This window comes from Toxorhynchites rutilus, chromosome 1 (genome assembly GCF_029784135.1).
Source record: "Toxorhynchites rutilus septentrionalis strain SRP chromosome 1, ASM2978413v1, whole genome shotgun sequence".
Taxonomy (NCBI): domain Eukaryota; kingdom Metazoa; phylum Arthropoda; class Insecta; order Diptera; family Culicidae; genus Toxorhynchites; species Toxorhynchites rutilus.
Genome location: NC_073744.1, coordinates 184,107,880 through 184,124,610, shown reverse-complemented (window position 1 = coordinate 184,124,610; position 16,731 = coordinate 184,107,880). Strand labels below are relative to the sequence as shown.

General features: G+C 39.6%; 2 protein-coding genes across 2 annotated transcripts; both read left to right on the top strand.

The window, feature by feature from the left end:
• The first annotated feature begins 10,838 nt into the window (after positions 1-10,838).
• Positions 10,839-13,988, top strand: LOC129761629 (uncharacterized). The gene has a single exon (XM_055759365.1). It carries the CDS (start codon positions 10,839-10,841, stop codon positions 13,986-13,988), a length of 3,150 nt encoding a protein of 1,049 aa, XP_055615340.1.
• Positions 13,989-14,010: 22 nt separating this feature from the next.
• Positions 14,011-16,485, top strand: LOC129771370 (uncharacterized). The gene is made up of 3 exons (XM_055774946.1): positions 14,011-16,278; positions 16,337-16,401; positions 16,456-16,485. The coding sequence occupies exon 1, from the start codon at positions 14,064-14,066 to the stop codon at positions 16,080-16,082; it is 2,019 nt and encodes a 672-aa protein (XP_055630921.1). The 5' UTR covers positions 14,011-14,063; the 3' UTR covers positions 16,083-16,278; positions 16,337-16,401; positions 16,456-16,485.
• Positions 16,486-16,731: the final 246 nt, after the last annotated feature.

Genomic DNA, 16,731 nt, shown 5'->3' with positions numbered 1-16,731 from the left:
TCCTGATGTCGCTCTAGCCAGCGAGCAATGTACAGTCTTTCTTAATGCAAATGTCACACACACTGCGTTTTTGATTGATACGAAAGTCGAGAGCGGAATCATTCCGGATTTTCGATAATGCGTTGTAAATGAGAGATGTCACGACCGGGGTGCGATTTATATCCTGAATAGCAGGTCGATGAAATGATGCACCGCGCCGGTTTGCATGCCGTCTGGTGAGGATGGCTTGTGTATTTTTTTACATCACACGCACACATTGCTTATGTTTTAATGTGTTGCCAAAGATAAATTAAAATGATTGTTATGATGCTAAAGCTATTACACTCAAACTAGCATTGATAGAAAGTAAGTCATCCTTAGCACTGTCGCCGATACCCCTCGTTGCGGCGAAAAGGTGGTGAACCGATTAGCCGAACCCTCACGAGCGAAACGACATTGTCGGGCGAAGTGAACGGTATGACGTATAGATGTAAACAACAAAACAATTGCACCAGTGAATTAGCGTTTGCATCAAGTTCTTTGAGTAAAATTAAACAAGTGGAAAAAGTATTTATATCGGAGTTAAAAGAGTAGATAGATATTTAGAATTTGTGAGTAAATAGTGTAGTGTAGTGCTACGTAGTAAGTGGAAAATTACTGAATTCGAGGTATGTAATCTGAAAGAGAAATGGAAACGGACATAACCTGTGATGTACTTACCTTTAGATCAATCTGGAATCGTCCATCCAGGATTAAACGAACCTGTAAAAAGAACAGAAGAAAACTGAAATGTAAGATTAGAATACTTACCTGAATTTGTAACTAATTGAAATAATAAATTACAGCTTTGAAGCTGCTAAGTCAGCTGCTACGAAGACGGTGTTTGTTCTCACGAAAAAGAACATTTTCTTCAAAGATTTCATCCGAAGTTGGATGATTTTCTGCCAGTTGGAGATTGTTGTTGCGGTTATCTGCCCTGGAAGAGGGACATTTTGAAGAAGACCTATAGTTGAAGAGCCAACCCGAGCCAAAGCGAGTCCAGAGTGTGACAGGAAACACGAACCGGAGTAGGAAAGCAGCAAATAAAGTCAGTGCACTTAGCTTAAGTTTGTCACTTCCACCGGTCGCGAGATTCGCTGCTGCTAGCTAAATCAAAAGTAGTAGATAGCAGAGTAGTTTAATACAGTTAGGGTCTATTAGATTGATCTCGATATGTCGGACGAGAATAAAATAACGGGAAATGATACAGTCCCGGGAAATCAGGAGAAGTATTGTAAGAAATGCGATCGTCCAGATTTGCAGGAAGGCATGGTGTGTTGTGATGCTTGTGAGTCGTGGGTTCACTTTAACTGCGCAGGTGTTGGCGAATCCATTGCGGAGCCGGATAAGAGTTGGAAGTGCAGCGATTGTCTGGCAGACTGTGAGGGTGCAGCGAAGTCTGATGTATCGTTTAATGAGTCGTCTGTCAGCAAAAGCAGTCGAGTATCGCAGAGATTGCAGCTCAGCCTACAACTGCTTGAGGATCAACGGAAACTGAAGCAGAAGCGCGCGGATGAAGAAGAAAGGATCCGTAAACTGGAAGAAGAAGCCAAGTTAAAGCAGCTGGACGAAGAGCAGGAATACTTGAAGCAGAGGTATGCATTATTGATGCGTATAGAAGATGAAAAGGATTCGTCAAGCAGAAGAAGCGGAGTAAGTGTGAAGAATAGGTGTGAGCGGATGGAGAAATGGCTTAGTAAGGAAGCCAAAGTAGGCGGAGCTGAGCAGCTAAAATCGTCAACGCCCGGAGAAAAGGTTACTCTGCCGGTTCCAAACATCAGCCAAACAAATCCCAGAGTCACACAATCGATGACTGTTTCGTCGAAGGTAGGATCTTCTAGCAGCCCTACTCCATTGAATCAGGGTATGCTGTACCCGGATCCGACTATTCCTGTTCCTGGTGGCAGCGTCACAGCTCTAGCAAAATCCTACGAATCCTTGGTAGTGCCAACGGTACCTGGAATAAAATCCTATCTTCCTTTGAGTTCAACGGATCCAGTAACAGTTGCGATAACAGCGAGTGGAGAATTATTTACGTCTGGAAAAATTACGCCAACAGTTACAGCTTCGATAGTGCCAGTCGTACCACAGATTCCAAATGTTTCTTGGGCGGGAATCCTAAATCCTCCTATCAGTCTGGGAACTGCACCGGTTTACGCGTACCCTGCAATGAATACTATGGTTTCTAGTGCAACTGGGCTGGTTCCGTCAATTCAGTGTGGTGTAGTATGATTTCAAACCCCGTTCCAAAGTCCATCTTAAAACTCCCAATATACAAATTATCCTTCTCCTCATAAGCAGTTGATTGTTTCAAAATAAATGACTCATGCGTGGTCACTTCAATTTACGATTCCCACGAAACATTCCTCAAGCGCAACTGCATTATTTCGTTAATTGTTTTTCTCCCACATTCGTCCATGCCAACATGCGCGGGCGATATGAATGCACCCTTACATCATGTCGCGCGCAGCTAAAGGCAATAAACCAGAAACCAAAACAAACCCAGTTCTATTCTGATTAAATACGCGACCGTACACAAAGTCGTCGTGACACTTTACGATTTCCCATGAAATCGATATGCGCGCTTATGAGCGCAGTAAGCAATTTTATTTCTTGACACCATTCACATCGAACACTGCATTCGATTGATTGGCTATTCCCCTTTGAAATCGACTTGGCTCCTCCCAATGAGACTCTCCACAAACTGTTGGCTAAGTTAGCTTAAGACACATGTAACTAGCATTAAGACAGTTCTTGTATGACACTCGACGCGGATGCACGCGTGGGGTGACGAGAAATGAATAAAACCCTTTTGAATAAAAGTATAAAGCAAATATAAGACATGGCGACCGTGAAATTAAAACCTGCAATCTTCGGAAGTGATTTATGTGAAGAATATTGAAAATAAGTACAAGGCCGCGTGTGATGAACAATATTGGTGATGTGAACAATATTATTGGCATTACAATATAAACTATATAATTACATGGCGAGTGGTAAACTTGAGTGCAATTACCGCCACAGCTCAATGGAAAAGCCAAAATAAAAGTATGAGAAGAAAAGTTAAGGAAAGGGAGAAAAATCCCCGAAGTTTGTGTAATCAACTTTAGCGCAGACTGAAAAAAAAAAAATATATATGAAATATATATTTATTATGGACAACTGGACAAGCTTAAATAGTGAATATTAAGTGTCGTGCCAACAGGCGAGTGATAATTCGAACAGCAAACATTGGAACAATAGCGAAATCTAAACAAATAGTGCTGGGAGAAATTCAAAAAGTGTTACAAACAATGTGATCGGAAAAGTGCCAGAAAAGCGGTGTAATATAAATACTGACACTGAATAGGAGGGAAACAAAATAAAAAAAAAAAAAACTCCTTACGAAAATAATTTCAATGAAGATCAAACCAAAAGTGCTGGGAGAAAATCAACAGAGACAACTTATTTTCCCATGTGAATAAAATGAAAAGTTAACCTTAATAAGGAGAAACAGCAAGAGCAGCAGCGGAAAGTGTAACGCGAAGATAAATGAACAGAAGCAGGAACATCGGAAGGCGAGACCATTGTCAGCAATAAGGAACTGACAGGCGGGACCAACAGAGAGCAGAAGGAGCTAAATCTGGAATGAAACCGACGATATGAAGTAAGCAATTGAAACTGATGTATATCAAAATAAAACGTACAGCACTTATCGAACTGAACGCATAGGCTAGAATGATTATATGTTTCTTTATGAAGTGTTCGAATTACATACCCTCGGTTACAAAGTATTTATAAAAATTATTTCCAAATAATGAGTTTTGATAATAATATATTCGGTATAGAAACAATAAATTTCGATACATTTACCAATGACTATAATGTATAATGCATAATGAAAAACAATGCATGTAATTAATTGAATATGCTTCGAGAAAGTAGAAATGGGCCTGTTTGACAAGAAAACTATTCAAAATACAGGAGACCCACAAGTAAATATCCTAAACCACGTGGAACAACACACTTTATTCCACGAAACGCAAGAGTTATTATTATGGATTATACTTGCGATTTTATTAATATTTGCTTTCATTAAACTATACAAGAATTATAAGCAGTGTGTACGTAAAGAAGCACTGAAAGCTGCACAGTCGGCACAAACTATGGCATCAATTGCCTAAAGCTTTAGACTATATATGAATGGCCGCTAATAGAATAACTTAATATACAAAAATTACAGCAAAGAAATAATATCATAAGAAAATAATATAACGAAAATTATATATTATTTTTTTTTACCTCTACTTCAAAAATCTTATAAAAATGATTAAAGACGATTTTGAAGATTTTCTGAAATTATTAGCCGATGTAAGCAAAGGAAAGGGCGAAGGAGCTTTCGCACCTGATATAGTAGTATTTGGAGAAAATACTAAACTCGAATCGTATGAAGAATTACTAGACAGAATAGATGAATTACCCGGATGTGATCCGATTACGTGGCTAAAACTTCCCGGCCAGAAAGAGAGAAGACGACAAAGATTGGCCGAAGCAAAAAGGAATAGAAGGCAAATGAAAAATAATCAATAAAATAATATATATATTTTTTCGCAAATTTGTTCTTACCATTAGTCCGAAAAGATAAAATTCTGAGAATTTATGAATAAAAATGAGTCTTCCTAAATGGAACAACTCAAAGAAATTGAATCATATCTGAAAAAGGGATATCAGAATTTGAACAAAAATAAAAACAGACCAAGAACTTTACATAATATTGAAGTCAAAAGGCAACAGTTACAAGAAAACTTAGCCAAATATCGAACAATACTAAAATCTTTCGAGTATAGACTTGGAGCTTCAGTCTGGAATGACGAAGTTGAAACTTATGGTGCACTGAAACAAATATATCAGAAGGCCATCAAAATTTTAGATGAATCAGAAGTAATACAAAGGGAATACGATAGTGAACCAGAGACACTTGGTAAATCAAGTGGTTTACTAAAACCCTATAAATTAAGCACTGACGATTCACTATTGAGAGTGAAAAGTGAAATTAATTTAAAACAAAGAAAAATTAAATTTAAAATATTGACAAAAATTTTAATTTGGTATATTAAAATACACAAAGTATCCAACATGGCTCTTAATATTAAAACAGCCGCTGAATTAGCAACGCTGATACCCACTTATGACGGAAACGCAAGTGGTGTTAAATCATTTATAGACGCGGTGAACTTGGCAAAGACCATAGTTCCAATCGAAAGCAAAGCAGCCGCAATTCAAATTATACTAACAAAATTAACTGGAAAAGCGAGAAATTTATTCTCAATATCTCCAACGGATTATGACGAAATAGTCGCAAAAATCCAAACAAATTGCGAAGAGAAATCAAATTCAGACATAGCCTTAGCTAATCTGATGAATTTGAGACTCAAATCGACAAATGAAATCGAGAAATTCACTAAACAACTCGATGAATTGACAGATAAGCTCAAAGATACCTATATAAGAGAACAAATTCCCGACACAGTCGCAAGGAAAATGTCTCAAAAGGTAGCGATCAAAACACTTATCAAAGAAACACCCAACAGAGAGACCAAAATGATGCTGAAAATTGGCAAATTCGACAATTTACAAGAGGCCATCAACGTAATGGTAGAAAATGAAAAGGACAATACTGATTCAAACGCAGTCGTACTGCAGTCGATTAAGGCTAGACAACCAAATCATTATAACACAAACCGAAATTTCAATTACAGAAACCCTATGGTTTATGAAAGAAATAGTCAAAGAAATTATTTCCATGGAAGATATCAAGCAAGATATCCAAATAACCTCAATAGAAACCTCAACCGACAATATCCCATTAACCATCAGTATCCTACTAATAGAAATTCAATCCAAAATTCCCGACAACAACCAAATTTCAATCAAAATTTACAACAATACCCTTTTCAACGAAATTTCAATCAAAATCAAAACAGAAACGTTAACAGAAATTTCAATAGAAATAATGTACCAGCGAGAATGTACGTAGTAAATCAGCAAGACATTCCTCGACTGAATAATCATGCAAACAATAATGGATTTCACCCACAAAACGAATCAGATAATACTTGCCAAGCTATGGTACCGTTCAACAACAATATTGCAAATAATGGGAACAATCAAGCAAATACCGATTATTTTTTAGCCAACCAGTAACAATTGCTAACAGATGTCGACTAACTGAACAATTGTTACGGACAGGCATACCGATTTTGACATTAAATTTAAATGCATCAAATTTTATCCAAGTCAAAGTGCACATGACTGGAAATAAAATATGCAACTTGATCATTGACACCGGTGCAGATATTTCGTTGTTCAAAGCACGAAATATTCTCCCAAATCAACATGTAAATACTAACAATAAGATTAAATTAACCGGCATTACGGAAAATAGTGTAGAAACATTAGGTTTAACAAATACATCTTTATGCTTTAATAATACATTAACTTTAAATCACGATTTTCACCTAGTTACCGCAGACTTACCAATTACGGCTGATGGTATTCTAGGTCGAGATTTTTTAATAAATTATAAATGTTTAATAGATTATGAACATTGGCTACTTACATTTAATATAGCCAATATACAAATTTCAGTACCAATAGAAGACAACTTAAATGAAGGCTTCATGCTACCAAGTCGTAGTGAAGTTATCAGAAGGATACCATATTTAAACATTAGAGAGGATATGGTAGTCCATTCAGAAGAAATTTACCCAGGAGTTTTCTGTGGTAACACTATAATTTCACCTTTAAAGCCTTATGTAAAATTTGTAAATACTACGAATAAACCTTTGTACATACATTATTCTAAATTTAAGCCTACATTAAGTATTTTAAACGATTATTCTATTCTTAATGTAAATACCAAAAATATTAATAATAAGAGATCCGAAGAGATTTTTAAAAGCATAAACACGGACAAAATTCCTCCATATGCTAAAGATAAATTTAAAAAATTAATTAATGATTATCAAGACATATTTTGTCTTCCAGAGGAGGATGTTACTCAAAACAATTTCTATTCACAGAACATTGTTCTAAGTGATAAAGTTCCTGTATATATTCCTAATTACAAGACGATTCATGCGCAACAAACCGAAATTAATCAACAGGTAAACAAAATGTTAGAGAGTAATATAGTGGAACCTTCAGTTTCACCATACAACTCTCCTATACTTCTAGTACCGAAAAAATCCCAAAATAATGACAAAAAATGGCGTTTAGTCGTTGATTTTAGACAACTAAATAAAAAAAATTTTAGCAGACAAATTTCCTCTACCAAGAATTGACGATATTTTAGATCAACTTGGCAGAGCAAAATATTTTTCAACATTAGATCTCATGTCAGGTTTTCATCAAATACCTTTGGACAATGAGTCTAGAAAATTTACGGCATTTTCAACACAAAACGGACATTATCAATATACAAGATTACCGTTTGGATTGAATATAAGTCCAAACAGTTTTCAACGTATGATGACAATTGCAATGGCTGGTTTAACCCCAGAATTAGCTTTCATTTACATCGACGATATTATAGTCGTAGGATGTTCTGTAAACCATCATATTTCAAATCTAAATCAAGTTTTTGAAAGATTAAGATATTACAATTTGAAGCTAAATGCGCAGAAATGCAAATTTTTTAGCACTGAAGTTACCTTTCTAGGTCATAAAATAACAGAATATGGCATGTTACCAGATGATTCCAAATTTTCAACTATTCAAAATTATCCAGTTCCTAAAAATGCAGACGAAGTTAGAAGATTCGTTGCATTTTGTAATTATTATCGTAAATTCGTACCAAATTTTGCATTAATAGCAAATCCCCTTAATCAACTATTGAAGAAAAATTCACAATTTATATGGACCAATAGTTGTCAAAATGCATTCAACACCCTAAGAAATTCATTAATGTCACCAAGATTATTACAATATCCAGATTTTACGAAGCAATTTATATTAACAACAGATGCTTCAGATATAGGTTGTGGAGCTGTATTGTCTCAACAAACACAACATGGAAATTTACCAATAGCTTTTGCAAGCAAAACTTTTACACCTGGTGAAAAGAATAAACCAGTGATTCTAAAAGAATTAACAGCCATACATTGGGCTATTAATTACTTCAAACCTTACCTGTACGGTAGAAAATTTTTAGTACAAACGGATCATAGACCGTTAGTTTTCTTATTCGGTATGAAAAATCCAACTTCAAAATTAACTAGAATGCGTCTTGATTTAGAAGAATATGACTTTACAATTGAATACATAGCAGGAACATCAAATGTAGGAGCAGATGCTTTATCAAGAATAGTAACCTCCTCTGATGAATTAAAAAATTTAAATATATTAGGAGTAAGCACAAGAGCGATGACTCGTAATTCGAAAAATAATTCAAATATGAAAACATCTGATAATCAAATTTCTGTACCACGAGAAACTGATCACTTCTCTACGTACATGACAAATAATCCATCAGAAACGAAGAAATTAATTAAACTCGAAACACGCGTCGACAAATATGGAATGATATTTTATTTAAAGAAAAACAATAAAATTATTGCCCAAGTGCATCAACAAATTTTACATGGAAGTCAGACATTAGAATCTGCACTTCTGAAAATAGAAGGAACAATGATTAAAATGAACCAAAAGAAATTAGCGCTGTCGACAAAAGACGAAATATTTAAAATGATATCAATTGAAAACTTTAAAATATTAGCGAATACTCAAGTGTATTCAATAGAAATTATTATTTACAATCCACCAATGTTTTTAACAAAAATAAAAGACATCCAAAAAGTATTGAATGATTACCATAACACCCCTACAGGAGGTCACATTGGTCAACATAAGTTGTACCTTCAAATTAGAGAAGTGTATAATTGGAGCAATATGAAAAGATCGATTGCAGAATTCATCAAGGCCTGTGAATTATGCAAACGAAACAAAGTCATAAAGCATACAAAAGAAAAACAAGTAGTTACTACAACACCAAATCACCCATTCGAAAGTATTTCAATAGATACAGTTGGACCATTACCAAAAAGTAACAACAACAATAGATATGTAGTTAGTATTCAATGCGATTTAACGAAATATGTCGTATTAATTCCAGTACCTACTAAAGAAGCAAACGTAATTGCTAAAGCATTAGTAGACAATTTTATTTTAACTTACGGAACATTTTTAACTTTACGTTCTGATCAAGGAACTGAGTATAATAACGAAGTCTTTGAACAGATCTGTGAAATGCTTAAAATTGAACAAAAATTTAGTACAGCCTATCACCCTCAGACGATTGGTTCTTTGGAGAGAAATCACAGATGTTTAAATGAATACCTGAGATCTTTCGTTAACGAACATCAATCGGATTGGGATGAATGGTTAAAATTCTATGCTTTCAATTATAACACAACCCCACATTCACACCATGAATTTACCCCTCATGAATTAATTTTTGGAACTAAAGCTAAATTACCACAAGAATTATTTGAAAAAGGAACTGAACCAATATATAATTTTGAACAATATAGCAAAGAACTAAAATTTAAATTACAACGATCTAATGAAATAGCAAGAACCAAATTAATTGAGCAGAAAATTCAAAGAGCAAAAAACTCAGAAAATGTTATTAATCCAATTCATTTAACAGTAAACGACAAAGTTTATCTAAAAATAGAAAACAGAAGAAAACTTGATCCATTCTATGACGGACCATATATAGTTCAAGAAATACTAGATACAAACTGCAGGATTCAGAACCCCAAAACAGAACATACACAGACAGTACACAAAAACAGATTGATAAAAATATAAAATCAAACAACATTCATTTTTAGAGAAGTTACTTCATTCGCAAAAACCAATTATATTACAATTATTTATAGAAATCTTTAGAAATATATCAAATTACCAATATTATACAAAACCACATACCATTGTTTACAATATACCAACAGCTTTGGAAAATAAAAGTTTAGAAACCTATAAAAAGTCTATAAAATATTTGTAACATTGAGAGAAGCCAAGGAATAATTAATCCATAATCTGAATACTAAGAATGATTCCATTGCATTACATCATTCTCTTAAAGAGGGATGGTGTAGTATGATTTCAAACCCCGTTCCAAAGTCCATCTTAAAACTCCCAATATACAAATTATCCTTCTCCTCATAAGCAGTTGATTGTTTCAAAATAAATGACTCATGCGTGGTCACTTCAATTTACGATTCCCACGAAACATTCCTCAAGCGCAACTGCATTATTTCGTTAATTGTTTTTCTCCCACATTCGTCCATGCCAACATGCGCGGGCGATATGAATGCACCCTTACATCATGTCGCGCGCAGCTAAAGGCAATAAACCAGAAACCAAAACAAACCCAGTTCTATTCTGATTAAATACGCGACCGTACACAAAGTCGTCGTGACACTTTACGATTTCCCATGAAATCGATATGCGCGCTTATGAGCGCAGTAAGCAATTTTATTTCTTGACACCATTCACATCGAACACTGCATTCGATTGATTGGCTATTCCCCTTTGAAATCGACTTGGCTCCTCCCAATGAGACTCTCCACAAACTGTTGGCTAAGTTAGCTTAAGACACATGTAACTAGCATTAAGACAGTTCTTGTATGACACTCGACGCGGATGCACGCGTGGGGTGACGAGAAATGAATAAAACCCTTTTGAATAAAAGTATAAAGCAAATATAAGACAGTGGTTATAGTGGTGTATATGGAAATCCGCAGCAGTACTTGGATCGAAGCACTGCTAGTTCAATGCCGTATCTGTCGTTTCCCTCGGTCTCTAATGGGGCTCCACCCGGGTATCCACCATTGATCTCTGCTACTGTTAGTTCGTTTCCAGGAATTCCAAGCAATCCGAATGTTCTCCCCCCAATTTCTGCTTCGTATCCAGTAACAAGGCCGGTGATGATGCCTTCAGTGTTGCCAACGATGCCGGAAACAGACGTGAATAGGTTCAATTCTTCCATCGTTTCGGTAGGACCAACTAGTGCCCAATTGGCAGCCCGGCAAGTAATGCCGCGGGAGTTGCCGAAGTTCAGCGGGGATCCCGAGGAGTGGCCTATGTTCTATAGTTCGTTCAAGAACACGACGGAGGTTTGTGGATATACGGATGCCGAGAATCTAGCTAGGCTGCAGCGTTGCTTGGGAGGTTCAGCATTGGAGGCAGTTAAGAGTCGTCTGCTCCTACCGGCATCTGTTCCATATGTTATGGAAACGCTGCGTAAGCTCTATGGTAGGCCAGAAACATTGATTAGTTCTCTTCTGAAGAAGGTCAGGAACGTTCCGTCACCAAAGTCGGACAACTTGAACACTATTGTCACGTACGGTCTAGTAATTCAAAATCTCGTGGATCACATTATTTTGACCGACCAACAAGCGCATTTATGCAATCCGATGCTGCTCCAGGAGTTGATCGACAAGCTACCCACTTCGCTTAAACTGCAATGGGGGACCTACAAGCAATCGTTCGGGAACGTCAACCTGGAGACATTCAACAATTTCATGTCAGGGCTGGTGAATCTGGCCTCCGATCTGAGCATCGGGGTCGACTCGGCACAAAACTACCACAAGCAACCTAGAGGGGATAGGACGAAGCCGAAGGAGAAGTTATTCACTCATGCCAATGAGTCACCAGTGGTGCCAAAGAAGGTGGATGAAGGCAAAGAAGGCATTTCGAAAGCGTGTTCCTATTGCGATAAAGACGGTCACCAGATCGCCAACTGTTACAGTTACCGGTCATTAGACGTCGAAGGCCGCTGGAAGGCAATGAGGCAGAAGAATCTGTGCAGACTGTGCTTGATACCGCATCGTAAATGGCCATGCCGGTCAAAAAAGGAATGCGGAGTGGACGGTTGCCGTATTCGACACCATATGCTGCTTCACAGTAATCGCAACGGTGCTGCCGACGGTACCAAATCTACCGAAACTGTTCACCAGTATCATCATCACATGAAATCCTTTTCCCTGTTCCGTTATCTGCCAGTCACGCTCTATGGAAACGGAAAACAAGTCGAAACATTTGTATTTTTGGATGATGGATCGTCTTCAACGTTGCTAGAAGAAGGAATCGCATCACTGTTGGGTATCGAAGGTGAACCAGACAACCTGTTGTTGAGCTGGACAGGAAAGATCAGTCGGCATGAGAAGACATCCAGGCGGTTAAGTGTGAACGTATCCGGGGCTGGTAAGAAGGAAATGTTCCAGTTAGGTAATGTGCGAACGGTTCGGGAGCTGGGACTCCCAAGTCAAACGTTGGATTACGTGGAGCTTTGTAGTACGTTCCCGCATCTGCGAGGACTTCCAGTGGCCAGTTATATCGATGCCAGGCCAGGCATGATTATAGGTCTAGAGCACGTTCAGCTTCTCACAAGCTTGAAGACTCGTGAAGGTACCGGCAGTGAACCAGTCGCAACAAAAACTCGATTAGGATGGTGCGTGTATGGAAGGAACTCGGGAAACGAAGGGTCCTTCGAACAACTGCATGTCCACGCTTGCAGTGAGATGAGCAATTGCGACCTTCATGACTCTATGCGAAAGTTTTTCGCAGTGGAGGAGGCTGTAGTGACGAAGCAACTAGAAGCCGAAGAGGACAAGCGGGCACGCAGTATTCTAGAAGCAACAACGGTGAGACGAGGAGCTCGTATGGAGACGGGTTTACTCTGGCGGCATGACGATGTAAAATTTCCGGATAGTTTTCCAATGGCAATGAGTAGGTTGAAGGGCTTGGAGAAACGATTGGCCAAGGATCCTGAGCTGCGTAGAAGAGTCAACGAACAAATCAATAGTTACGAACAGAAGCAGTACGTGCGCAAAGTGCCACCAGAAGTACTAAGAAACATCAGTCGACAGCGAATGTGGTATCTTCCGTTAGGTGTCGTAACGAATCCCAAGAAACCGAACAAGATCAGAATGGTGTGGGATGCTGCTGCGAAGGCTGGCGGAGTGTCGTTTAATGACATGCTACTGAAGGGTCCGGATCTCCTCGTATCTTTGGTGGAAGTCTTGTTACGATTCCGGGAAGGGAAGATTGCGGTGTGCTCTGACATTCGCGAAATGTTCCTGAGGATCCTCATTCGAGAGGAAGATAAATGGTCACAGTGCTTTCTATGGAGAGACAGTCCAGACGCTGAAATCCAGGTTTACGTGATCAACGTTGCGATGTTTGGTGCAACCAGTTCGCCGTGTACGGCGCAGTTTGTTAAGAACAGAAATGCCTCCGACTACCTGGAATTATATCCTCGAGCAGTAGAGGCGATCATCAAAAACCACTACGTGGATGATTTTCTAGATAGTGTCAATTCGGTGGAAGAAGCTGTGCAGCTTGTCAAACAAGTGCAGTTGGTCCATGCAGCCGCAGGCTTCGAGTTTGGAAAAATTTCATCCAATTCGCAGGAGGTGCTTGATCTTCTAGGGGAGACTGGATCGCCAACCAACAAGTTGCTCAACCTAGAAAAGGATAGAGTCTATGAGCGTATCTTAGGAGTTGTGTGGGTTCGTGCAGTGGATCACTTCACCTTCGAACAGACAGGGTTGGATGGAATCATGGGTGAAAATAGAGCAGTTCCAACAAAGAGACAAGTTCTACGTACCGTGATGAAATTGTACGATCCATTAGGCTTCGTGGCACACTTTGTGGTGCAGGGCAAAATACTTATGCAGGAGATCTGGCGAACGGGTACCAACTGGGACGAGCCCATTGCACAACAACTACATGATCTATGGAGTAGATGGATTGCACTGTATGCGGCTATCAACGAAGTGAAAATTCCTCGTTGCTTCTTCGGAAATCTTCGACCACAGGAGGTTGACGAAATTGAAATCCACGTCTTCACGGATGCAAGCGTAGTGGCATGTGCGTGCGTAGCTTATCTTAGAATATCGTCCACCAGGGGGAACTTGTGATCGTTGGTAGCAGCAAAAACAAAGGTGTCACCACTTCGAACGCTCTCAATACCTCGTTTGGAGCTTCAAGCTGCCATGATGGGATCACGTTTGTTGCAAAATGTTTGTTCAGCACTCACCCTTGATATTCGGAAGCGCTTTCTGTGGACGGACTCGGCAACAGTTCTGGCATGGCTTCGCTCGGATAGTCGCCGATATCACCAGTTTGTTTCATTTCGGGTAGGGGAGATTCTTTCGCTCACCAGCGTGGATGAATGGTACTATGTACCATCGAAGTACAACGTGGCAGACGATGCCACTAAGTGGAATTCGGGACCATCGTTTGATCCAGGAAGCCGTTGGTTCGAAGGTCCACAATTTTTACGAGAACCGAAAGAAATGTGGCCTAGGCAGTCAGTAGTTGTGAATGGAGCGGATGCAGCAAGCGAAGAACTTCGAGTGGTAGCGGTACACCAAACAACTGAAGAAATCATCAACGTCGAACGCTTTTCAAAGTGGAATCGCTTAGTCCGAACTTTGGCTTATGTTTACCTGGCCGTGAGAATCTGGAGAAGAACCCTCGGCGAAAGAGATGCACGGCACGTTCTGAATCAGGATGATTTTGTGAAGGCAAAAGACACGCTTTGGCGCCAGGCACAGGCACAGGGTTATTCGGAGGAGTTTCATAGGCTGAAAAGCGAACGCGGCATTGAAAAGGGAAGTCCGTTGCAGTCGTTGGCTCCATTTTTGGATGAACGCGGAGTCATTCGGGTAGGAGGTCGAATCGGGAACGCCCCGACCATCCCCTTCGCAGTGAAATATCCCATAGTACTACCTAGAGAACATCGTATCACCTTGCTTTTGGGTCATTCTTTCCACGAACGGTTCCTGCATGCCAACGGGGAAGCAGTCTGCAATGAAATAAGACAGAAGTTTTATATACCAAAACTTCGAGTTCTCGTACGGAAAGTCAGCCGAAGTTGTCAGCACTGCAAGGTGAAAAAAGCGACTCCCGTTCCTCCGCTGATGGGCCCGCTACCGAAGGTACGTCTAACACCATTCATCCGACCGTTTACTTACGTTGGTGTTGATTACATGGGTCCGTTCGAAGTCAAAGTCGGCCGCAGTGTTGTGAAAAGGTGGATTTGCTTATTCACCTGCCTCACAATACGGGCTATTCATCTGGAGTTGGCCCACAGTCTCTCATCAAACGCGTGCGTGATGGCTTTCCGGAGATTTGTTGCCAGACGTGGTGCTCCACTAGAAGTGTTCTCCGACAATGGCACGAATTTTGTGGGAGCCAATCGTCAGTTGTCAGAGGAGAAGCAGAAAATACAAAACATCGTTGAGGACTGTGCCGCCACATTCACCAACGCGAATACCCAGTGGCACTTCAACGTTCCAGCAGCTCCACACATGGGAGGACCGTGGGAGCGTATGGTCAAGTCCGTGAAAGTGGCGATGAAAGCAATATCGGGAAGTCCACGACATCCAAGTGATGAGGTGTTGGAAACGATAATGTTGGAGGCTGAAGCGATTATTAACTCGCGACCGTTGACCTACGTTCCCCTGGATATGGAAGACGATGAGGCACTCACGCCAAATCACTTTTTGCTGTGTGGATCAACCGGCATCAAGCAACCAGTCGCCAATCCTGTGAGTGGAAACATCCTTCGTGACAGCTGGAAGCTGGCGCAGCATATTGTGGATGACTTTTGGCGTAGATGGGTACGGGAGTATCTCCCAATGTTGACACGACGCACGAAGTGGTTCGAAGCCGTGAAGCCGATGAAACCTGGCGATCTGGTCGTGATAGTCGACGAAAACACGAGGAATAGCTGGGAGCGAGGACGCGTACTGGAAACCTTTCCAGACAAATCTGGGCAGGTGAGACGGGCTACCGTTCAGACAGCTAGAGGAGTCTTCGCCAGACCTGCGGTTAAATTAGCGGTTTTAGATGTAGAAGGTAACGACAAGAAGTCGGACGTATATGATTCGGGAACGGAAATGGTTCACGGGGCGGGGGATGTCGCCGATACCCCTCGTTGCGGCGAAAAGGTGGTGAACCGATTAGCCGAACCCTCACGAGCGAAACGACATTGTCGGGCGAAGTGAACGGTATGACGTATAGATGTAAACAACAAAACAATTGCACCAGTGAATTAGCGTTTGCATCAAGTTCTTTGAGTAAAATTAAACAAGTGGAAAAAGTATTTATATCGGAGTTAAAAGAGTAGATAGATATTTAGAATTTGTGAGTAAATAGTGTAGTGTAGTGCTACGTAGTAAGTGGAAAATTACTGAATTCGAGGTATGTAATCTGAAAGAGAAATGGAAACGGACATAACCTGTGATGTACTTACCTTTAGATCAATCTGGAATCGTCCATCCAGGATTAAACGAACCTGTAAAAAGAACAGAAGAAAACTGAAATGTAAGATTAGAATACTTACCTGAATTTGTAACTAATTGAAATAATAAATTACAGCTTTGAAGCTGCTAAGTCAGCTGCTACGAAGACGGTGTTTGTTCTCACGAAAAAGAACAAGCACAAAACATGCTTTTTCCTGCCTTAAGAAGGCAAATGCGCAGAAAAAAGCATCCCAGATATGATCTTTTTGAGAGAGTGAAATGCTTGTATGTATAGAGCAGACTTCTCATATGTATTGGTTAAACTTTCATTTTAGTTGTGTGAGTGTCAGCATGAAATTGTACATGTATGGGTATCAATGTTGTCAATTGCATATGTGTGCGTCAGTGCAAC